Source organism: Oncorhynchus mykiss, chromosome 26 (assembly GCF_057628025.1).
Source record: "Oncorhynchus mykiss isolate SJ-2025 chromosome 26, ASM5762802v1, whole genome shotgun sequence".
Classification (NCBI taxonomy): Eukaryota; Metazoa; Chordata; class Actinopteri; order Salmoniformes; family Salmonidae; genus Oncorhynchus; species Oncorhynchus mykiss.
The window spans coordinates 48,815,001-48,840,498 of NC_143047.1; the positions used below are offsets into that span (position 1 = coordinate 48,815,001).

At 41.2% G+C, this 25,498-nt stretch overlaps 1 protein-coding gene across 1 annotated transcript in view; it reads right to left on the reverse strand.

Annotated features, from left to right (window-relative positions):
* Window positions 1-25,498, reverse strand: part of slc9a5 (solute carrier family 9 member A5) — an 82,035-nt gene that overhangs the window by 17,310 nt on the left and 39,227 nt on the right. The window contains exons 4-8 of the mRNA XM_090223361.1: window positions 25,047-25,210; window positions 11,607-11,685; window positions 10,375-10,552; window positions 7,175-7,395; window positions 6,178-6,380 (exon numbers count right to left, since the gene is read on the reverse strand). Coding sequence (XP_090079487.1) covers window positions 6,178-6,380; window positions 7,175-7,395; window positions 10,375-10,552; window positions 11,607-11,685; window positions 25,047-25,210 — 845 coding nt within the window. The remainder of the gene's footprint in view (window positions 1-6,177; window positions 6,381-7,174; window positions 7,396-10,374; window positions 10,553-11,606; window positions 11,686-25,046; window positions 25,211-25,498) is intronic.

Sequence of the window (25,498 nt, forward strand, 5' to 3'; positions counted from 1 at the left end):
AGAGAGAGAGAGACAGAGCGAGAGAGAGAGACAGAGCGAGAGAGAGAGAGAGACAGAGAGAGAGAGAGACAGAGCGAGAGAGAGAGACAGAGCGAGAGAGAGAGAGACAGAGCGAGAGAGAGAGAGAGAGGAGGGGGTTGAGAGAGGGAAAGAGAGAGATATAGAGAGAGAGAGGGGAGGGGAGGGTGAAAGGGGGGGTGAATGAGGGAGAGAGAGAGAGAGAGAGAGAGAGAGAGAGGGGGGTGAATGAGGGAGAGAGAGAAAGGGTGGGGTGAAAGAGGGGGGGGTGAATGAGGGAGAGAGAGAGAGAGGGTGGGGTGAAAGGGGGGGGTGAAAGGAGGGGTGAATGAGGGAGAGAGGGGGGGGGTGAAAGAGAGGGGGCGAATGAGGGAGAGAGAGAGAGGGTGGGGTGAAAGAGGGGGGGTGAATGAGGGAGAGAGAGAGAGAGAGAGATGGGGTGAAAGATGGGGGGTGAATGAGGGAGAGAGGGAAGAAGCAAAGAAGGAGTTACAGGAGATTAGTAATGTAAATCCCTCCCATTCACACTCAGCTCATGGCGCCACAGGGATAAACACCGAGTGTGTACATGAACACACCAGGCCCCTCCCCATAAACACTGAGTGTGTACAGGAACACACCAGGCCCCTCCCCATAAACACTGAGTGTGTACAGGAACACACCAGGCCCCTCCCCATGTTCTGATATCACTGGATCAATACACAGATAAATCACATCTTGATTCTGCATGTCAATATGATTCTCAATGTAGGACAACAAGCACTAGATAGACAGTGTGTTGGATCAGGCCGAGCAAGGTCAGCCTGGGGGCTAAGATCTCTCCAAGACTGTTGAGTCAACAGAAAAACAAGCGCTGACTGGGTTTGATGTATTAGCGCTTGGCTGGAACAAAAAGCCTGCACACATGTCACACATTCCTGTACACACCCAGTGTTTATGGGGAGGGGCCTGGTGTGTTCCTGTACACACCCAGTGTTTAATGGGAGGGGCCTGGTGTGTTCCTGTACACACCCAGTGTTTATGGGGAGGGGCCTGGTGTGTTCCTGTACACACCCAGTGTTTAATGGGAGGGGCCTGGTGTGTTCCTGTACACACCCAGTGTTTAATGGGAGGGGCCTGGTGTGTTCCTGTACACACCCAGTGTTTATGGGGAGGGGCCTGGTGTGTTCCTGTACACACCCAGTGTTTAATGGGAGGGGCCTGGTGTGTTCCTGTACACACCCAGTGTTTAATGGGAGGGGCCTGGTGTGTTCCTGTACACACCCAGTGTTTATGGGGAGGGGCCTGGTGTGTTCCTGTACACACCCAGTGTTTAATGGGAGGGGCCTGGTGTGTTCCTGTACACACCCAGTGTTTATGGGGAGGGGCCTGGTGTGTTCCTGTACACAAAGAGGTGAGAGTAGATGTCATGTCTTCCCGGTATGGGGACCTCTCTCTATATGATCACAGGTCTGATCATAGAATTACATACAGAATCCGTTTTAAGTTAATGAGGATTTATATGGATAGTGAAGATACGTTGTTTCCCTTTTAAAATGTTTTAAAACATTTTTAATGTGGCATAAACACAACCATGTCATGATGTTTTCATCTGATTGGCTGACAGTTATGATGTAAGCTACCTGGGCTCGTTGTTCATGGGGCGGCTGAGCGACAGGGAGGGTGAGGGAATAGCTGCTACGTCTCATGTTTCTGCTTATAATTTCTGTCATTTTGGTGGAAGGCTGTTTGTTAGTCAACGTGTCTATAATGAGATACGTGCAGCTCCTCTTCTGTCGTTAAGCTGACGTTCCTCCGGAACGCTCGATAAAACCCCCGATCGGCAGAATGATGTCATAAATCAATAGAACGATCGACGCGTCATGGACGATCTAGCTGACATCGGGTAAAGTTCTCTCGTCCATTTCTGCTTCTCTCTCACACGGAGCGAGAACATTTGTGGACCAGGGAGATTTCAGTTTGACAGGTTTAAAAGAAAATGAAAAGCTTTGAAAATGATCCAACCAGCCGAAAGAAAGACATTATATTTCTCCATTCTGGTTCCTGAGATAAAATTAACTTTTGGTCTATAATATTAATGCAAGGAACACCTAGTTCTGCAGGAGTTAATATTATTGTAATCTACATGAGTCCTACAGTCAGTGTCCAGACTTCAGTTAATATTATAATAGACTACATGAGTCCTACAGTCAGTGTCCAGACTTCAGTTACTATTATAATAGACTACAGTCAGTGTCCAGACTTCAGTTACTATTATAATAGACTACAGTCAGTGTCCAGACTTCAGTTAATATTATAATAGACTACATGAGTCCTACAGTCAGTGTCCAGACTTCAGTTACTATTATAATAGACTACATGAGTCCTACAGTCAGTGTCCAGACTTCAGTTACTATTATAATAGACTACATGAGTCCTACAGTCAGTGTCCAGACTTCAGTTACTATTATAATAGACTACAGTCAGTGTCCAGACTTCAGTTAATATTATAATAGACTACAGCCAGTGTCCAGACTTCAGTTAATATTATAATAGACTACATGAGGCCTACAGTCAGTGTCCAGACTTCAGTTACTATTATAATAGACTACAGCCAGTGTCCAGACTTCAGTTAATATTATAATAGACTACAGTCAGTGTCCAGACTTCAGTTAATATTATAATAGACTACAGTCAGTGTCCAGACTTCAGTTAATATTATAATAGACTACATGAGACCTACAGTCAGTGTCCAGACTTCAGTTACTATTATAATAGACTACAGTCAGTGTCCAGACTTCAGTTAATATTATAATAGACTACATGAGGCTTACAGTCAGTGTCCAGACTTCAGTTACTATTATAATAGACTACAGTCAGTGTCCAGACTTCAGTTAATATTATAATAGACTACAGTCAGTGTCCAGACTTCAGTTACTATTATAATAGACTACATGAGACCTACAGTCAGTGTCCAGACTTCAGTTAATATTATAATAGACTACATGAGACCTACAGTCAGTGTCCAGACTTCAGTTACTATTATAATAGACTACATGAGGTCTACAGTCAGTGTCCAGACTTCAGTTACTATTATAATAGACTACAGCCAGTGTCCAGACTTCAGTTAATATTATAATAGACTACAGTCAGTGTCCAGACTTCAGTTAATATTATAATAGACTACAGTCAGTGTCCAGACTTCAGTTAATATTATAATAGACTACATGAGACCTACAGTCAGTGTCCAGACTTCAGTTACTATTATAATAGACTACAGTCAGTGTCCAGACTTCAGTTAATATTATAATAGACTACATGAGGCTTACAGTCAGTGTCCAGACTTCAGTTACTATTATAATAGACTACAGTCAGTGTCCAGACTTCAGTTAATATTATAATAGACTACAGTCAGTGTCCAGACTTCAGTTACTATTATAATAGACTACATGAGACCTACAGTCAGTGTCCAGACTTCAGTTAATATTATAATAGACTACATGAGACCTACAGTCAGTGTCCAGACTTCAGTTACTATTATAATAGACTACATGAGGTCTACAGTCAGTGTCCAGACTTCAGTTAATATTATAATAGACTACAGTCAGTGTCCAGCCTTCAGTTAATATTATAATAGACTACATGAGACCTACAGTCAGTGTCCAGACTTCAGTTAATATTATAATAGACTACAGTCAGTGTCCAGACTTCAGTTAATATTATAATAGACTACAGTCAGTGTCCAGACTTCAGTTAATATTATAATAGACTACATGAGACCTACAGTCAGTGTCCAGACTTCAGTTACTATTATAATAGACTACAGTCAGTGTCCAGACTTCAGTTACTATTATAATAGACTACATGAGGACTACAGTCAGTGTCCAGACTTCAGTTACTATTATAATAGACTACAGTCAGTGTCCAGACTTTAGTTACTATTTTAATAGACTACATGAGACCGACAGTCAGTGTCCAGACTTCAGTTACTATTATAATAGACTACATGAGACCTACAGTCAGTGTCCAGACTTCAGTTAATATTATAATAGACTACATGAGGACTACAGTCAGTGTCCAGACTTCAGTTACTATTATAATAGACTACAGTCAGTGTCCAGACTTTAGTTACTATTTTAATAGACTACATGAGACCTACAGTCAGTGTCCAGACTTCAGTTAATATTATAATAGACTACATGAGACCTACAGTCAGTGTCCAGACTTCAGTTACTATTATAATAGACTACATGAGACCTACAGTCAGTGTCCAGACTTCAGTTAATATTATAATAGACTACAGTCAGTGTCCAGACTTCAGTTACTATTATAATAGACTACAGTCAGTGTCCAGACTTCAGTTACTATTATAATAGACTACATGAGACCTACAGTCAGTGTCCAGACTTCAGTTAATATTATAATAGACTACAGTCAGTGTCCAGACTTCAGTTAATATTATAATAGACTACATGAGACCTACAGTCAGTGTCCAGACTTCAGTTACTATTATAATAGACTACAGCCAGTGTCCAGACTTCAATTACTATTATAATAGACTACAGTCAGTGTCCAGACTTCAGTTAATATTATAATAGACTACATGAGACCTACAGTCAGTGTCCAGACTTCAGTTACTATTATAATAGACTACAGTTAGTGTCCAGACTTCAGTTAATATTATAATAGACTACATGAGACTTACAGTCAGTGTCCAGACTTCAGTTACTATTATAATAGACTACAGTCAGTGTCCAGACTTATGTCCAGACATCTCTAGTTTTAAAATATCTCTGGTATTAAAATATTTCTAGTATTAAAATATCTCTGGTATTAAAATATCTCTAGTATAAAAATATATCTAGTATTAAAATATCTATTAAAATATCTCTAGTATTAAAATATATTTTAAAATATCTAGTATAAAAATATATATAGTATAAAAATATATATAGTATAAAATATCTATTAAAATATCTCTAGTATAAAAATCTCTAGTTTTAAAATATCTCTGGTATTAAAATATCTCTGGTATTAAAATATCTCTAGTATTAAAATATACATAGTATTAAAATATCTATTAAAATATCTCTAGTATTAAAATATATCTAGTATTAAAATATCTATTAAAATATCTCTAGTATTAAAATATATCTAGTATTAAAATATATGTAGTATAAAATATATCTAGTTTTAAAATATCTCTAGTATTAAAATATCTCTAGTTTTAAAATATATCTAGTATTAAAATATCCCTAGTATTAAAATATCTATTAAAATATCTCTAGTATAAAAATATATATAGTATAAAATATCTCTGGTATTAAAATATCTCTAGTATTAAAATATATCTAGTATTAAAATATCTCTAGTATTAAAATATGGCTTGTATTAAAATATATCTGGTATTAAAATATCTCTAGTATTAAAATATCTCTAGTATAAAAATATATATAGTATAAAATATCTCTAGTATTAAAATATCTCTAGTATTAAAATATATCTGGTATTAAAATATCTCTAGTATTAAAATATCTCTAGTATTAAAATATGGCTTGTATTAAAATATATCTGGTATTAAAATATCTCTAGTATTAAAATATATATAGTATAAAATATCTCTGGTATTAAAATATCTCTAGTATTAAAATATCTATTAAAATATCTCTAGTATTAAAATATATATAGTATAAAATATCTCTAGTATTAAAATATCTCTAGTATTAAAATATGGCTTGTATTAAAATATCTCTGGTATTAAAATATCTCTGGTATTAAAATATCTCTAGTATTAAAATATCTCTAGTATTAAAATATCTCTAGTATTAAAATATCTCTAGTATTAAAATATGGCTTGTATTAAAATATATCTGGTATTAAAATATCTCTAGTATTAAAATATATATAGTATAAAATATCTCTGGTATTAAAATATCTCTAGTATTAAAATATCTCTAGTATTAAAATATCTCTAGTATTAAAATATGGCTTGTATTAAAATATCTCTAGTATTAAAATATCTCTAGTATTAAAATATGGCTTGTATTAAAATATCTCTAGTATTAAAATATCTATAAAAATATCTCTAGTATTAAAATATCTCTAGTATTAAAATATCTCTGGTATTAAAATATCTCTAGTATAAAATATGTATTAAAATATCTCTAGTAAATACTTTACCTGGAACATCACAGTGAAGAAAACCACTATGATGGTTGTGGCCACGAAGTAGTCTTTAGCCGGGACCCGTTCTGCGTCCAGCAGCACCACCAAGGCAAACGCCACCGCCCCCCGCAGGCCACCGTACGACATCACCACCTGGTCGATCTTGTCCAATGGGACGAGGCGGAACCAGTTCAACACCCAGGTCTGCATGACCACACCTGAAAGAGATCAGAGACAAGAGAATCCAACAGCTACAGTATAATACTTATTCCCCCCACAGTATAAATGAAGTCGTGCCAATACATCCTCAGACTCATCATTGAGTACAGAGTCTTGATTATTGATAAAGGACGGCAGATATTCAGACACGTTTTGGAGTTAATTGAAGGAGTGATTATTTTATCATCTGTTTGGCATTAAAGGTTTTATAGAGAGGCCCGATCACTGATAAAACACGCTGGATCCTCAAGACTCTGTTCAGTATCTGTGTGTAAAGCAAGCACCCTGACGAAAGGCTCTTCAGACAAGCACCCTGATGAAAGGCTATCTCAGACAAGCACCCTGACGAAAGGCTATCTCAGACAAGCACCCTGATGAAAGGCTATCTCAGACAAGCACCCTGATGAAAGGCTCTCTCCAGACAAGCACCCTGACGAAAGGCTCTCTCCAGACAAGCACCCTGACGAAAGGCTCTCTCCAGACAAGCACCCTGACGAAAGGCTCTCTCCAGACAAGCACCCTGACGAAAGGCTCTCTCCAGACAAGCACCCTGACGAAAGGCTCTCTCCAGACAAGCACCCTGACGAAAGGCTCTCCCAGACAAGAATGTTGGTAAAATAAATCCACATAAAGGACAGAGAAGACTCCTCTCTTTGTGCTGCGTAGGTCCACTCTTACCCAGGGGGCTGCAATCCCTGATACATAGTAGTATAGTATTGAGATTCACCTTCAGCTACGTGTAGAGTAACAACGCTGGGTACTGAATCAATGTTTAGTAAGGCGGCACACCTACCCAGGGCCCTGAAGACGAAGATGAAGATGAGCGTACAGGAGATGAGTCCTGTGTCCCAGGCCCACTTAGATTTGTCCACGGCTGAGATGCCCAGGAAGATGAAGATGATGGTTTCGGCGATGCTGGCCAGGGTTTTCATCGTGTACTTCACCGTGGTACGAGATTTCTGGGATATGTTGGCCTCCACGTACTTGTTACAGCCGATACCACAGAACGTCATTCTGAAGGTGGAGAGAGAGAGAGACAGAGGACAGAAAACACTTCTTAAATGCAAAAAAATTAAGAAGTTCATAAGATAGTTCGTAAGTGCAATTCCTCAACAATATCTTAAGATTTTATGATTTTCTTACAAACTCCTCAAACATCTTCTTACGTGTCTTCTTAAGATGTTTGTTGCTAGGCAACCAATTTAGCTATCGAGCTAGCTAGCGATGGCAAAAAAATTATCAATACTTAATAAAATGATCAATACTTAAAATGATCAATACTGAAACTTTCAGATATAGTTTGAGAGTGAATTATGTACAATTGATTTTCATGAGCTGTTTTCTCTCACTGCCCAGAGTTTAAGACAATGGTTTAGCTATCTTGGAATTTAAAAATATTTACCACAAACTTTATTTTCAAGAATATAAATTTCTTAACTTTTTGCTTTAAGGAGAAACATAAGAAAACAGCGAAAGAGAATTTTCCAAGAACCTTTTTGAGGAATTGCAACTTTGCTGAACTTTCTTCTTAAGTCTATAGTTAAGAGAAAAACATGGCAGTTTAGAAGACATTCCTTCTAAAGAGGGTTTAGAGAACCTGAGCCCAGGGCCTTAACCAGGGTTTGAGTTTGAGTGAAGTCCGGAAGAGGACATTTTTGAAAATTGAAGCTCATTTACTGCATTTCTATACAATTTAAAATCTCTAAAATGCTATTTGGAGAACAGCAAAACAAGGCAAAATGACCCCAGCCATTATCACCTTGGCTGCTGTAGGTTCATTCACCTCAGTCCATCTACAAACACACAGCCTGTTAGCTGTACAATCTACCTACCTCAGTCCATCTACAAACACACAGCCTGTTAGCTATACAATCTACCCACCTCAGTCCATCTACAAACACACAGCCTGTTAGCTATACAATCTACCTACCTCAGTCCATCTACAAACACACAGCCTGTTAGCTATACAATCTACCTACCTCAGTCCATCTACAAACACACAGCCTGTTAGCTATACAATCTACCTACCTCAGTCCATCTACAAACACACAGCCTGTTAGCTATACAATCTACCTACCTCAGTCCATCTACAAACACACAGCCTGTTAGCTATACAATCTACCTACCTCAGTCCATCTACAAACACACAGCCTGTTAGCTATACAATCTACCTACCTCAGTCCATCTACAAACACACAGCCTGTTAGCTATACAATCTACCTACCTCAGTCCATCTACAAACACACAGCCTGTTAGCTATACAATCTACCTACCTCAGTCCATCTACAAACACACAGCCTGTTAGCTATACAACTGTAATGTTATGAAGGGGGGAGATATGAGACATGATTCACACTGACACGTAGAATCAGTGATGAAACAAAAACCTATTACATGTTTACAACTGCATTGTTTGCATGTTGGTTGTATTGTAATGTAGGTCTGTAGGGAAGATAGGTCCTGTTGAGATGTTCATATTGTAACATACAGTGGTTGTATTGTAATGTAGGTCTGTAGGGAAGATAGGTCCTGTTGAGATGTTCATATTGTAACATACAGTGGTTGTATTGTAATGTAGGTCTATAGGGAGGATAGGTCCTGTTGAGATGTTCATATTGTAACATACAGTGGTTGTATTGTAATGTAGGTCTATAGGGAGGATAGGTCCTGTTGAGATGTTAATATTGTAACATACAGTGGTTGTATTGTAATGTAGGTCTATAGGGAGGATAGGTCCTGTTGAGATGTTCAAATCAAATCAAATGTATTTATATAGCCCTTCGTACATCAGCTGATATCTCAAAGTGCTGTACAGAAACCCAGCCTAAAAACCCCCAAAGAGCAAGTAATGCAGGTGTAGAAGCACAGTGGCTAGGAAAAACTCCCTAGAAAGGCCAAAACCTAGGAAGAAACCTAGAGAGGAACCAGGCTATGTGGGGTGGCCAGTCCTCTTCTGGCTGTGCCGGGTGGAGATTATAACAGAACATGGCCAAGATGTTCATAAATGACCAGCATGGTTGAATAATAATAAGGCAGAACAGTTGAAACTGGAGCAGCAGCACAGTCAGGTGGACTGGGGACAGCAAGGAGTCATCATGTCAGGTAGTCCTGCGGCATGGTCCTATTGTAACATACAGTGGTTGTATTGTAATGTAGGTCTATAGGGAGGATAGGTCCTGTTGAGATGTTCATATTGTAACATACAATGATTGTATTGTATTGTAGGTCTATAGGGAAGATAGGTCCTGTGGAGATGTTCATATTGAAACATACAGTGGTTGTATTGTAATGTAGGTCTATAGGGAGGATAGGTCCTGTTGAGATGTTCATATTGTAACATACAGTGGTTGTATTGTAATGTAGGTCTATAGGGAGGATAGGTCCTGTGGAGATGTTCATATTGAAACATACAGTGGTTGTGTTTTAATGTTGGTCTATACACACACACATTTACATGTACCCGCTGACACAGGTGTGTGCCTTTCCAAATCATGTCCAATCAATTGAATTTACCACAGGTGGACTCCAATCAAGTTGTAGAAACATCTCAAGGATGATCAATAGAAACAGGATACACCTGAGCTCAATTTTCTTTTTTTTTCCCCTTCTTGCTATGTCATAATGGGTTATTGTGATGTCATTATGGGGTATTGTGATGTCATAATGGGTTATTGTGTGTAGATTACTGAGGAACATGTTTTATTTAATCCATTTTAGAATAAGGATGTAACGTAATAAAATGTGGAACATGTCGAGGGGTCTGAATACTTTCAGGAGGCACTGACACACACACACACACATAGACATAGACACAGACACACACGCACACGCACACAGACACACACACACACACACACACACACACAGACTAATGACAGCGGAATAAAAAATATGTTAGAACAATGAAGTGAGTTTAAATGCAACATATTTTTGAGTACAGACCATCACAGTTTCTGTGGTGATTTCTACAACACACACTAAAGATGTACTCACGACAAGATGGCGGACAGAGAGAAGAGCTCAGCGGTGAGGTAGGCCAGGTAGACCATGAGGAAGACCAATAGAGGCTCAATGATGCGGACCTTCTTGGTGAAACGTGTGATGAAGGCTAGGAGAGCAGCAAAGATCAGACCCACCATGGTCCCCCCAATACTGACGATGAGGAATGAGGCTGAGGAGGGAGAGGAGGGAGAGAAGGACGAAGATGGGGAGGAGGAGGAGGGGGAGGAGGAAGGGTGGAGGGAGACAGGGAGGAAGAGGAGAGGGGTGGAGGAAGATGGGGAGACAGGGAGGAAGAGGAGAAGGGATGAGGAAGATGGGGAGGTGGAGGAGGAAGGGTGGAGGGAGACAGGGAGGAAGAGGAGAGGGGTGGAGGAAGATGGGGAGACAGGGAGGAAGAGGAGAGGGGTGGAGGAAGATGGGGAGAAAGGGATGAAGAGGAGAAAGGAGGAGGAAGATGGGGAGGTGGAGGAGGAAGGGTGGAGGGAGACAGGGAGGAAGAGGGGGAGGAGGAGGAAGGGTGGAGGGGGAGAGAGGAAGGGTGGAGGGAGAGGGGAGGAGGAAGGGTGGAGAGAGAGGGGAGGAGGAAGAGAGGAGGCACAGGGGACGTGGGAGAGTCTTTAGGTTCAGAGACAGGACATCAGGAGAGGTCTCATAGTGGCTATGCAGAGCATAGTGTATGTGTAAATAGACTACAGCTAACACAGACTACAGCTAACACAGACTACAGCTAAACAGAGACTACAGCTAACACAGACTACAGCTAACACAGACTACAGCTAACACAGACTACAGCTAAACAGAGACTACAGCTAACACAGACTACAGCTAACACAGACTACAGCTAACACAGACTACAGCTAACACAGACTACAGCTAAACACAGACTAGAGCTAACACAGACTACAACTAACACAGACTACAGCTAACACAGACTACAGCTAACACAGACTACACTTAACACAGACTACACTTAACACAGACTACACTTAACACAGACTACACTTAACACAGACTACACTTAACACAGACTACACTTAACACAGACTACAGCTAAACACAGACTACAGCTAAACACAGACTAGAGCTAAACACAGACTAGAGCTAACACAGACTACAGCTAACACAGACTACAGCTAAACACAGACTAGAGCTAAACACAGACTAGAGCTAACACAGACTACAGCTAACACAGACTACAGCTAAACACCAGAACTCATCCTCACCCACTCCTTTGAAATAGTCAGCTGTCTGAACATTCTCAGGGCCCACCTCCACGAAGGACATGTACACCTTATACAACACCTGCAGAGGAGGAGACATGACATCATCAGGAGATTGTCTTTGTAACTCTCTCAATAACACAATGCATTCTCTATACAGGTGGGTGCTACTTATTGGTGGTGCACAGCATACTGCAGCACTGCAGGCCTGGGGCTGGTTATAACCCTGATCTACTATTAAAGGCCTGGGCTTGGTTATAACCCTGATCCACTATTAAAGGCTGGTTATAACCCTGATCCACTATTAAAGGCCTGGGGTTGGTTATAACCCTGATCCACTATTAAAGGCTGGTTATAACCCTGATCCACTATTAAAGGCCTGGGGCTGGTTATAACCCTGATCCAATATTAAAGGCCTGGGCTTGGTTATAACCCTGATCCACTATTAAAGGCTGGTTATAACCCTGATCCACTATTAAAGGCCTGGGGTTGATTATAACCCTGATCCACTATTAAAGGCTGGTTATAACCCTGATCCACTATTAAAGGCCTGGGGTTGATTATAACCCTGATCCACTATTAAAGGCTGGTTATAACCCTGATCCACTATTAAAGGCCTTGGGTTGATTATAACCCTGATCCACTATTAAAGGCTGGTTATAACCCTGATTCACTATTAAAGGCCTGGGGTTGGTTATAACCCTGATTCACTATTAAAGGCCTGGGGTTGGTTATAACCCTGATCCACTATTAAAGGCCTGGGGTTGGTTATAACCCTGATCCACTATTAAAGGCTGGTTATAACCCTGATCCACTATTAAAGGCCTGGGGTAAACAACGTGAATAGACTTTCTAATGTGTCTCACGGCCTACTACGACAGAAACCCAAGAGCAAAGCTGCTTACATTTCTCATCAAATAAGCCTGAGCTTGAGACCTGGGGGGAGGGAAACGGAGTACGGTTTACCAGACCTGGGGGGGGAGGGAAACGGAGTACGGTTTACCAGACCTGGGGGGGAGGGAAACGGAGTACGGTTTACCAGACCTGGGGGGGGAGGGAAACGGAGTACGGTTTACCAGACCTGGGGGGGAGGGAAACGGAGTACGGTTTACCAGACCTGGGGGGGGAGGGAAACGGAGTACGGTTTACCAGACCTGGGGGGGGAGGGAAACGGAGTACGGTTTACCAGACCTGGGGGGGAGGAAACGGAGTACGGTTTACCAGACCAGGGGGGGAGGGGGGAGGGAAACGGAGTACGGTTTACCAGACCAGGGGGGGAGGGGGGAGGGAAACGGAGTACGGTTTACCAGACCTGGGGGGGAGGAAACGGAGTACGGTTTACCAGACCTGGGGGGGAGGGAAACGGAGTACGGTTTACCAGACCTGGGGGAGGAGGGAAACGGAGTACGGTTTACCAGACCTGGGGGGGAGGGGGGAGGGAAACGGAGTACGGTTTACCAGACCTGGGGGGGAGGGAAACGGAGTACGGTTTACCAGACCTGGGGGGGAGGAAACGGAGTACGGTTTACCAGACCTGGGGGGAGGGAAACGGAGTACGGTTTACCAGACCTGGGGGGGAGGGAAACGGAGTACGGTTTACCAGACCTGGGGGAGGAGGGAAACGGAGTACGGTTTACCAGACCTGGGGGGGAGGGGGGAGGGAAACGGAGTACGGTTTACCAGACCTGGGGGGGAGGAAACGGAGTACGGTTTACCAGACCTGGGGGGGAGGAAACGGAGTACGGTTTACCAGACCTGGGGAGGGGGGGGGGGGTGGAGTATGGTTTACCAGACCTGGGGGGAGGAAACGGAGTACGGTTTACCAGACCTGGGGGGAGGGAAACGGAGTACGGTTTACCAGACCTGGGGGGGAGGGAAACGGAGTACGGTTTACCAGACCTTGGGGGGAGGGAAACAGAGTACGGTTTACCAGACCTGGGGGGAGGGAAACGGAGTACGGTTTACCAGACCTGGGGGGGAGGGAAACGGAGTACGGTTTACCAGACCTGGGGGGGGAGGGAAACGGAGTACGGTTTACCAGACCTTGGGGGGAGGGAAACAGAGTACGGTTTACCAGACCTGGGGGGAGGGAAACGGAGTACGGTTTACCAGACCTTGGGGGGAGGGAACGGAGTACGGTTTACCAGACCTGGGGGGGGAGGGAAACGGAGTACGGTTTACCAGACCTTGGGGGGAGGGAAACAGAGTACGGTTTACCAGACCTTGGGGGGAGGGAACGGAGTACGGTTTACCAGACCTTGGGGGGAGGGAAACAGAGTACGGTTTACCAGACCTGGGGGGGGGGGCGGAGTATGGTTTACCAGACCTGGGGGGGGGCGGAGTATGGTTTACCAGACCCGGGGGGGGGTTCTATATAGTGTCGGTGTTGTATATAGTGTTGGTGTTCTATATAGTGTTGGTGTTGTATATAGTGTTGGTGTTCTATATAGTGTTGGTGTTCTATATAGTGTTGGTGTTCTATATAGTGTTGGTGTTCTATATAGTGTTGGTGTTCTATATAGTGTTGGTGTTCTATATAGTGTTGGTGTTGGTGTTCTATATAGTGTTGGTGTTCTATATAGTGTCGGTGTTCTATATAGTGTTGGTGTTCTATATAGTGTTGGTGTTCTATATAGTGTTGGTGTTCTATATAGTGTTGGTGTTCTATATAGTGTTGGTGTTGGTGTTCTATATAGTGTTGGTGTTCTATATAGTGTTGGTGTTGGTGTTCTATATAGTGTTGGTGTTCTATATAGTGTTGGTGTTCTATATAGTTTTGGTGTTCTATATAGTGTTGGTGTTCTATATAGTGTTGGTGTTCTATATAGTGTTGGTGTTCTATATAGTGTTGGTGTTCTATATAGTGTTGATGTTCTATATAGTGTTGGTGTTCTATATAGTGTGGGTGTTCTATATAGTGTTGGTGTTGTATATAGTGTTGGTGTTCTATATAGCGTCGGTGTTCTATATAGTGTTGGTGTTCTATATAGTGTTGGTGTTCTATATAGTGTTGGTGTTCTATATAGTGTTGGTGTTCTATATAGTGTTGGTGTTCTATATAGTGTTGGTGTTCTATATAGTGTTGGTGTTCTATATAGTGTTGGTGTTCTATATAGTGTAGGTGTTCTATATAGTGTTGGTGTTGGTGTTCTATATAGTGTTGGTGTTCTATATAGTGTTGGTGTTCTATATAGTGTAGGTGTTCTATATAGTGTTGGTGTTGGTGTTCTATATAGTGTTGGTGTTCTATATAGTGTAGGTGTTCTATATAGTGTTGGTGTTGGTGTTCTATATAGTGTTGGTGTTCTATATAGTGTCGGTGTTCTATATAGCGTTGGTGTTCTATATAGTGTTGGTGTTCTATATAGTGTCGGTGTTGTATATAGTGTTGGTGTTCTATATAGTGTTGGTGTTGGTGTTCTATATAGTGTTGGTGTTCTATATAGTGTTGGTGTTGGTGTTCTATATAGTGTTGGTGTTCTATATAGTGTTGGTGTTGGTGTTCTATATAGTGTTGGTGTTCTATATAGTGTTGGTGTTGGTGTTCTATATAGTGTTGGTGTTGGTGTTCTATATAGTGTTGGTGTTCTATATAGTGTTGGTGTTCTATATAGTGTTGGTGTTGGTGTTCTATATAGTGTTGGTGTTCTATATAGTGTTGGTGTTCTATATAGTGTTGGTGTTCTATATAGTGTTGGTGTTCTAGATGGTGTTGGTGTTCTAGATGGTGTTGGTGTTCTATATAGTGTTGGTGTTCTATATAGTGTTGGTGTTCTATATAGTGTTGGTGTTCTATATAGTGTTGGTGTTCTATATAGTGTTGGTGTTCTATATAGTGTTGGTGTTCTATATAGTGTTGGTGTTCTATATAGTGTTGGTGTTCTATATAGTGTTGGTGTTCTATATAGTGTTGGTGTTCTATATAGTGTTGGTGTTCTATATAGTGTCGGTGTCGGTGTTCTATATAGTGTTGGTGTTCTATATAGTGTCGGTGTTCTATATAGTGTTGGTGTTCTATATAGTGTTGGTGTTCTATATAGTGTTGGTGTTCTATATAGTGTCGGTGTCGGTGTTCTATATAGTGTCGGTGTTCTATATAGTGTTGGTGTTCTATATAGTGTTGGTGTTCTATATAGTGTTGGTGTTCTATATAGTGTTGGTGTTCTATATAGTGTCGGTGTCGGTGTTCTATATAGTGTTGGTGTTCTATATAGTGTTGGTGTTCTATATAGTGTTGGTGTTGTATATAGTGTTGGTGTTCTATATAGTGTTGGTGTTCTATATAGTGTTGGTGTTCTATATAGTGTTGGTGTTCTATATAGTGTCGGTGTTCTATATAGTGTTGGTGTTCTATACAGTGTTGGTGTTCTATATAGTGTTGGTGTTCTATATAGTGTTGGTGTTCTATATAGTGTTGGTGTTCTATATAGTGTCGGTGTTCTATATAGTGTTGGTGTTCTATATAGTGTCGGTGTCGGTGTTCTATATAGTGTTGGTGTTCTATATAGTGTTGGTGTTCTATATAGTGTTGGTGTTCTATATAGTGTTGGTGTTCTATATAGCGTTGGTGTTCTATATAGTGTTGGTGTTCTATATAGTGTTGGTGTTCTATATAGTGTTGGTGTTCTATATAGTGTCGGTGTTCTATATAGTGTTGGTGTTGTATATAGTGTTGGTGTTCTATATAGTGTTGGTGTTCTATATAGTGTTGGTGTTCTATATAGTGTCGGTGTCGGTGTTCTATATAGTGTTGGTGTTCTATATAGTGTTGGTGTTCTATATAGTGTTGGTGTTCTATATAGTGTCGGTGTTGGTGTTCTATATAGTGTTGGTGTTCTATATAGTGTTGGTGTTCTATATAGTGTCGGTGTTGGTGTTCTATATAGTGTCGGTGTTCTATATAGTGTTGGTGTTCTATATAGTGTCGGTGTTGTATATAGTGTTGGTGTTCTATATAGTGTTGGTGTTCTATATAGTGTTGGTGTTCTATATAGTGTTGGTGTTCTATATAGTGTTGGTGTTCTATATAGTGTTGGTGTTCTATATAGTGTTGGTGTTCTATATAGTGTTGGTGTTCTATATAGTGTTGGTGTTCTATATAGTGTTGGTGTTCTATATAGTGTCGGTGTTCTATATAGTGTTGGTGTTGTATATAGTGTTGGTGTTGTATATAGTGTTGGTGTTCTATATAGTGTTGGTGTTGGTGTTCTATATAGTGTTGGTGTTGTATATAGTGTTGGTGTTGTATATAGTGTTGGTGTTCTATATAGTGTTGGTGTTGGTGTTCTATATAGTGTTGGTGTTCTATATAGTGTTGGTGTTCTATATAGTGTTGGTGTTCTATATAGTGTCGGTGTCGGTGTTCTATATAGTGTTGGTGTTCTATATAGTGTCGGTGTCGGTGTTCTATATAGTGTTGGTGTTCTATATAGTGTTGGTGTTCTATATAGTGTTGGTGTTCTATATAGTGTCGGTGTCGGTGTTCTATATAGTGTTGGTGTTCTATATAGTGTTGGTGTTCTATATAGTGTTGGTGTTCTATATAGTGTTGGTGTTCTATATAGTGTTGGTGTTCTATATAGTGTTGGTGTTCTATATAGTGTTGGTGTTCTATATAGTGTTGGTGTTCTATATAGTGTTGGTGTTCTATATAGTGTTGGTGTTCTATATAGTGTTGGTGTTCTATATAGTGTTGGTGTTGGTGTTCTATATAGTGTTGGTGTTCTATATAGTGTTGGTGTTCTATATAGTGTCGGTGTCGGTGTTCTATATAGTGTTGGTGTTCTATATAGTGTTGGTGTTCTATATAGTGTTGGTGTTCTATATAGTGTCGGTGTTGTATATAGTGTTGGTGTTCTATATAGTGTTGGTGTTCTATCTAGTGTTGGTGTTCTATATAGTGTTGGTGTTCTATATAGTGTTGGTGTTCTATATAGTGTTGGTGTTCTATATAGTGTTGGTGTTCTATATAGTGTTGGTGTTCTATATAGTGTCGGTGTCGGTGTTCTATATAGTGTTGGTGTTCTATATAGTGTTGGTGTTCTATATAGTGTTGGTGTTCTATATAGTGTTGGTGTTCTATATAGTGTCGGTGTTCTATATAGTGTTGGTGTTCTATATAGTGTAGGTGTTCTATATAGTGTCGGTGTTGGTGTTCTATATAGTGTTGGTGTTGGTGTTCTATATAGTGTTGGTGTTCTATATAGTGTTGGTGTTCTATATAGTGTTGGTGTTGGTGTTCTATATAGTGTTGGTGTTCTATATAGTGTTGGTGTTGGTGTTCTATATAGTGTTGGTGTTCTATATAGTGTTGGTGTTCTATATAGTGTTGGTGTTGGTGTTCTATATAGTGTTGGTGTTCTATATAGTGTTGGTGTTCTATATAGTGTTGGTGTTGGTGTTCTATATAGTGTTGGTGTTCTATATAGTGTTGGTGTTGGTGTTCTATATAGTGTTGGTGTTCTATATAGTGTTGGTGTTCTATATAGTGTTGGTGTTGGTGTTCTATATAGTGTTGGTGTTCTATATAGTGTCGGTGTCGGTGTTCTATATAGTGTTGGTGTTCTATATAGTGTTGGTGTTCTATATAGTGTTGGTGTTCTATATAGTGTTAGTGTTGGTGTTCTATATAGTGTCGGTGTTCTATATAGTGTTGGTGTTCTATATAGTGTTGGTGTTCTATATAGTGTCGGTGTTCTATATAGTGTTGGTGTTCTATATAGTGTAGGTGTTCTATATAGTGTTGGTGTTGGTGTTCTATATAGTGTTGGTGTTCTATATAGTGTTAGTGTTGGTGTTCTATATAGTGTCGGTGTTCTATATAGTGTTGGTGTTCTATATAGTGTTGGTGTTCTATATAGTGTTGGTGTTCTATATAGTGTAGGTGTTCTATATAGTGTTGGTGTTGGTGTTCTATATAGTGTTGGTGTTCTATATAGTGTTAGTGTTGGTGTTCTATATAGTGTCGGTGTTCTATATAGTGTTGGTGTTCTATATAGTGTTGGTGTTCTATATAGTGTCGGTGTTCTATATAGTGTTGGTGTTCTATATAGTGTTGGTGTTGTATATAGTGTTGGTGTTCTATATAGTGTTGGTGTTCTATATAGTGTTGGTGTTGGTGTTCTATATAGTGTTGGTGTTGGTGTTCTATATAGTGTTGGTGTTCTATATAGTGTTGGTGTTCTATATAGTGTCGGTGTTGGTGTTCTATATAGTGTTGGTGTTGGTGTTCTATATAGTGTTGGTGTTCTATATAGTGTTGGTGTTCTATATAGTGTTGGTGTTCTATATAGTGTTGGTGTTCTATATAGTGTTGGTGTTGGTGTTCTATATAGTGTTGGTGTTCTATATAGTGTTGGTGTTCTATATAGTGTTGGTGTTCTATATAGTGTTGGTGTTCTATATAGTGTTGGTGTTCTATATAGTGTTGGTGTTCTATATAGTGTTGGTGTTGGTGTTCTATATAGTGTTGGTGTTCTATATAGTGTTGGTGTTCTATATAGTGTTGGTGTTGGTGTTCTATATAGTGTTGGTGTTCTATATAGTGTTGGTGTTCTATATAGTGTTGGTGTTGGTGTTCTATATAGTGTTGGTGTTCTATATAGTGTTGGTGTTGGTGTTCTATATAGTGTTGGTGTTCTATATAGTGTTGGTGTTCTATATAGTGTTGGTGTTGGTGTTCTATATAGTGTTGGTGTTCTATATAGTGTCGGTGTCGGTGTTCTATATAGTGTTGGTGTTCTATATAGTGTTGGTGTTCTATATAGTGTTGGTGTTCTATATAGTGTTAGTGTTGGTGTTCTATATAGTGTCGGTGTTCTATATAGTGTTGGTGTTCTATATAGTGTTGGTGTTCTATATAGTGTCGGTGTTCTATATAGTGTTGGTGTTCTATATAGTGTAGGTGTTCTATATAGTGTTGGTGTTGGTGTTCTATATAGTGTTGGTGTTCTATATAGTGTTAGTGTTGGTGTTCTATATAGTGTCGGTGTTCTATATAGTGTTGGTGTTCTATATAGTGTTGGTGTTCTATATAGTGTTGGTGTTCTATATAGTGTAGGTGTTCTATATAGTGTTGGTGTTGGTGTTCTATATAGTGTTGGTGTTCTATATAGTGTTAGTGTTGGTGTTCTATATAGTGTCGGTGTTCTATATAGTGTTGGTGTTCTATATAGTGTTGGTGTTCTATATAGTGTCGGTGTTCTATATAGTGTTGGTGTTCTATATAGTGTTGGTGTTGTATATAGTGTTGGTGTTCTATATAGTGTTGGTGTTCTATATAGTGTTGGTGTTGGTGTTCTATATAGTGTTGGTGTTGGTGTTCTATATAGTGTTGGTGTTCTATATAGTGTTGGTGTTCTATATAGTGTCGGTGTTGGTGTTCTATATAGTGTTGGTGTTGGTGTTCTATATAGTGTTGGTGTTCTATATAGTGTTGGTGTTCTATATAGTGTTGGTGTTGGTGTTCTATATAGTGTTGGTGTTCTATATAGTGTTGGTGTTCTATATAGGGGGGGGGGGGGGGGGAGTACGGTTAACCAGATAGTGTTTGCTTCAGGATTTGCGTGCCAGGTGGACATGGTAGTGAACATTTCAGACTTTTCCATCGGTTCAATCGCAACAGACCAGCTCAATCAAGCACAGATAGTATTTCGTATTGCTGACCAGGACAATACTAGTCTTGTTGTTATCGCTGTGCAGCATCGATGCTGACCGGGACAATACTAGTCTTGTTGTTATTGCTCTGCAGCATCGATGCTGACCGGGACAATACTAGTCTTGTTGTTATTGCTCTGCAGCATCGATGCTGACCGGGACAATACTAGTCTTAGTGTAGTGTTATATAGTGTTGGTGATCTATATAGTGTTGGTGTTCTATATAGTGTTGGTGTTCTAGATGGTGTTGGTGTTCTATGTAGTGTTGGTGTTCTATATAGTGTTGGTGTTCTATATAGTGTTGGTGTTCTATATAGTGTAGGTGTTCTATATAGTGTTGGTGTTCTATATAGTGTTGGTGTTCTATATAGTGTTGGTGTTCTATATAGTGTTGGTGTTCTATATAGTGTTGGTGTTCTATATAGTGTTGGTGTTCTATATAGTGTTGGTGTTCTATATAGTGTTGGTGTTCTATATAGTGTAGGTGTTGGTGTTCTATATAGTGTTGGTGTTCTATATAGTGTTGGTGTTCTATATAGTGTTGGTGTTCTATATAGTGTTGGTGTTCTATATAGTGTTGGTGTTCTATATAGTGTAGGTGTTCTATATAGTGTTGGTGTTGTATATAGTGTTGGTGTTCTATATAGTGGTGGTGTTCTATATAGTGTTGGTGTTCTATATAGTGTCGGTGTTCTATATAGTGTTGGTGTTGGTGTTCTATATAGTGTTGGTGTTCTATATAGTGTTGGTGTTCTATATAGTGTTGGTGTTCTATATAGTGTCGGTGTCGGTGTTCTATATAGTGTTGGTGTTCTATATAGTGTTGGTGTTCTATATAGTGTTGGTGTTCTATATAGTGTTGGTGTTGGTGTTCTATATAGTGTTGGTGTTCTATATAGTGTTGGTGTTGGTGTTCTATATAGTGTAGGTGTTGGTGTTCTATATAGTGTTGGTGTTCTATATAGTGTTGGTGTTCTATATAGTGTTGGTGTTCTATATAGTGTTGGTGTTCTATATAGCGTTGGTGTTCTATATAGTGTAGGTGTTCTATATAGTGGTGGTGTTCTATATAGCGTTGTGAGGTGTTTTAATAAGGGCTGCTGGGCGTGATCGTGAGAGGGTAATCGTGATCGCTCTCTAAATCCTGGGTACTTCACCAAATTTAAGGTCACAGGTCATATAAACAAAAGGAGCTTGTTGTGGCGGGTTTAGTGGGTTGGCTAGGGACAAACAGAGAGGGGGGGGACAAACAGAGAGGGGGGGGGGGAGAGAGAAGAGAGGGGGAGAGAGAAGAGAGGGGGGACAGAGAGAGAGAGAGAGAAGAGAGGGGGGACAGAGAGAGAAGAGAGGGGGGACAGAGAGAGAGAGAGAGAAGAGAGGGGGGACAGAGAGAGAGAGAGAGAAGAGAGGGGGGACAGAGAGAGAGAGAAGAGAGGGGGGACAGAGAGAGAGAGAGAAGAGAGGGGGGACAGAGAGAGAGAGAGAGAGAGAAGAGAGGGGGGACAGAGAGAGAGAGAGAGAAGAGAGAGACAGAGAGAGAGAGAGAGTGAGAAAGAGAGAACAAGAGAGAGAGAAAGAGAGAGATAAAGAGAGAGAGAGTGCGAAAGAGAGAGAGAGTGCGAAAGAGAGAGAGAGAGAAGAGAGGGGGGACAGAGAGAGAGAGAGAGAGAGAAGAGAGGGGGGACAGAGAGAGAGAGAGAAGAGAGGGGACACAGAGAGAGAGAGAGAGAGAAGAGAGGGGGAGAGAGAAGAGAGGGGGGACAGAGAGAGAGAGAGAAGAGAGGGGGGACAGAGAGAGAGAGAGAGAAGAGAGGGGGGGCAGAGAGAGAGAGAGAGAGAGAGACAGAGACAGAGAGAGAGAGAGAGAGAGAGACAGAGAGAGAGAGAGAGAGAGCGAGAGAGAGAGAGAGAGTGAGAAAGAGAGAACGAGAGAGAGAAAGAGAGAGATAAAGAGAGAGAGAGTGCGAAAGAGAGAGAGAGTGCGAAAGAGAGAGAGAGAGAGAGAGAGACAGAGACAGACAGAGAGACCGACAGAGAGAGAGAGACAGACTCTGTCTTATCCATGTTCATTTATAAGATTTATCAGCCAGTCAGCCTTGGTCTTGTTCATTTATAAGATTTATCACCCAGTCTGAACATCTCAACAGAGCCTGAACACAGCTTTTGTGTGTGTGTGTGTGTGTGTGTGTGTGTGTGTAGAGATGTGATGGCGAGGCTACAATAGGCCAGATCAGCCCCCCTCCCCTCCCCTTCAGAGATCCAGGTGTGCAATGGGTTGTGCCCCAAATGGCACCCTATTCCCTATATAGTGGTACTACTATAGACCAGAGCCCTATTCCCTATATAGTGGTACTACTATAGGCCAGAGCACTATTCCCTATGTAGTGGTACTACTATAGACCAGGGCCCTATTCCCTATATAGTGGTACTACTATAGACCAGAGCCCTATTCCCTATATAGTGGTACTACTATAGACCAGAGCCCTATTCCCTATATAGTGCCCTACGATATACCAGAGGAATAGGGTGCCATGTTGGGATGCAGATTGAGACTAGTGAAACTGGTGAACCCCCCCCCCACTGACCTTCAACGCGTCCCTGTCTCTATGGTTACCTGTCTGTAAAACCCTCCTTTCCCAGCGCAGGGGGAGGAATCAACCAGTATGTCAGTTTGTCTGTTGCTTTGGGGCTTCATTGTTTGAACGTGAGCCAGCGTGAGTGTGTGTGACTCACCACGGTGTTGTTCTATAGAGTGTGTGTGACTCACCACGGTGTTGTTCTATAGAGTGTGTGTGACTCACCACGGTGTTGTTCTATAGAGTGGTGTTGTTCTATATAGTGTGTGTGACTCACCACGGTGTTGTTCTATATAGTGTGTGTGACTCACCACGGTGTTGTTCTATATAGTGTGTGTGACTCACCACAGTGTTGTTCTATAGAGTGTGTGTGACTCACCACGGTGTTGTTCTATATAGTGTGTGTGACTCACCACGGTGTTGTTCTATATAGTGTGTGTGACTCACCACAGTGTTGTTCTATAGAGTGTGTGTGACTCACCACGGTGTTGTTCTATATAGTGTGTGTGACTCACCACGGTGTTGTTCTATATAGTGTGTGTGACTCACCACAGTGTTGTTCTATAGAGTGTGTGTGACTCACCACGGTGTTGTTCTATATAGTGTGTGTGACTCACCACGGTGTTGTTCTATATAGTGTGTGTGACTCACCACAGTGTTGTCCTATATAGTGTGTGTGACTCACCACGGTGTTGTTCTATATAGTGTGTGTGACTCACCACGGTGTTGTTCTATAGAGTGTGTGTGACTCACCACGGTGTTGTTCTATATAGTGTGTGTGACTCACCACGGTGTTGTTCTATATAGTGTGTGTGACTCACCACGGTGTTGTTCTATAGAGTGGTGTTGTTCTATAGAGTGTGTGTGACTCACCACGGTGTTGTTCTATAGAGTGTGTGTGACTCACCACGGTGTTGTTCTATATAGTGTGTGTGACTCACCACAGTGTTGTCCTATATAGTGTGTGTGACTCACCACAGTGTTGTCCTATATAGTGTGTGTGACTCACCACGGTGTTGTTCTATGTAGTGTTGGTGTTCTATACAGTTAGTAAGGTGTGTGTGAGTCACCACGGTGTTGTTCTATATAGTGTTGGTGTTCTATACAGTTAGTAAGGTGTGTGTGAGTCACCACGGTGTTAATCTATATAGTGTGTGTGACTCACCACGGTGTTGTTCTATAGAGTGTGTGTGAGTTACCACGGTGTTTTTCTATAGAGTGGTGTTGTTCTATATAGTGTGTGTGACTCACCACGGTGTTGTTCTATATAGTGTGTGTGACTCACCACGGTGTTGTTCTATATAGTGTGTGTGACTCACCACGGTGTTGTTCTATATAGTGTGTGTGACTCACCACGGTGTTGTTCTATATAGTGTTGGTGTTCTATACAGTTAGTAAGGTGTGTGTGACTCACCACGGTGTTGTTCTATAGAGTGTTGGTGTTCTATACAGTTAGTAAGGTGTGTGTGAGTCACCACGGTGTTGTCCTATATAGTGTTGGTGTTCTATACAGTTAGTAAGGTGTGTGTGACTCACCACGGTGTTGTCCTATATAGTGTTGGTGTTCTATACAGTTAGTAAGGTGTGTGTGAGTCACCACGGTGTTAATCTATATAGTGTGTGTGACTCACCACGGTGTTGTTCTATAGAGTGTGTGTGAGTTACATCCGAGTTACAGCTGACTCACCACGGTGTTGTTCTATATAGTGTGTGTGACTCACCACGGTGTTGTTCTATAGAGTGTGTGTGACTCACCACGGTGTTGTTCTATAGAGTGTGTGTGACTCACCACGGTGTCGTTCTATATAGTGTGTGTGACTCACCACAGTTTTGTTCTATATAGTGTGTGTGACTCACCACGGTGTTGTTCTATAGAGTGTGTGTGACTCACCACGGTGTTGTTCTATAGAGTGTGTGTGACTCACCACGGTGTTGTTCTATAGAGTGTGTGTGACTCACCACGGTGTTGTTCTATAGAGTGTGTGTGACTCACCACAGTTTTGTTCTATATAGTGTGTGTGACTCACCACGGTGTTGTTCTATAGAGTGTGTGTGACTCACCACGGTGTTGTTCTATATAGTGTGTGTGACTCACCACGGTGTTGTCCTATATAGTGTGTGTGACTCACCACGGTGTTGTTCTATGTAGTGTTGGTGTTCTATACAGTTAGTAAGGTGTGTGTGAGTTACATCCGAGTTACAGCTGACTCACCACGGTGACGGCGTCGTTGAGCAGGGACTCTCCGAAGACGATGATGAAGAGAGTCTCGTTGACGTGGACCTCCTCGAACACGGCCAGCACCGCCACTGGGTCCACCGCAGAGATCAACGCCCCAAACAACAGGAACTCCATCAGACCTGCCTGAACCTTCTGGTCTGAACACACAGAGACACATCAGACCTGCCTGAACCTTCTGGTCTGAACAGAGACACATCAGACCTGCCTGAACCTTCTGGTCTGAACAGAGAGACATATAAAACCTGCCTGAACCTTCTGGTCTGAACAGAGAGACACATCAGACCTGCCTGAACCTTCTGGTCTGAACAGAGACACATCAGACCTGCCTGAACCTTCTGGTCTGAACAGAGACACATCAGACCTGCCTGAACCTTCTGGTCTGAACACACAGAGACACATCAGACCTGAACAGAGAGACACATAAG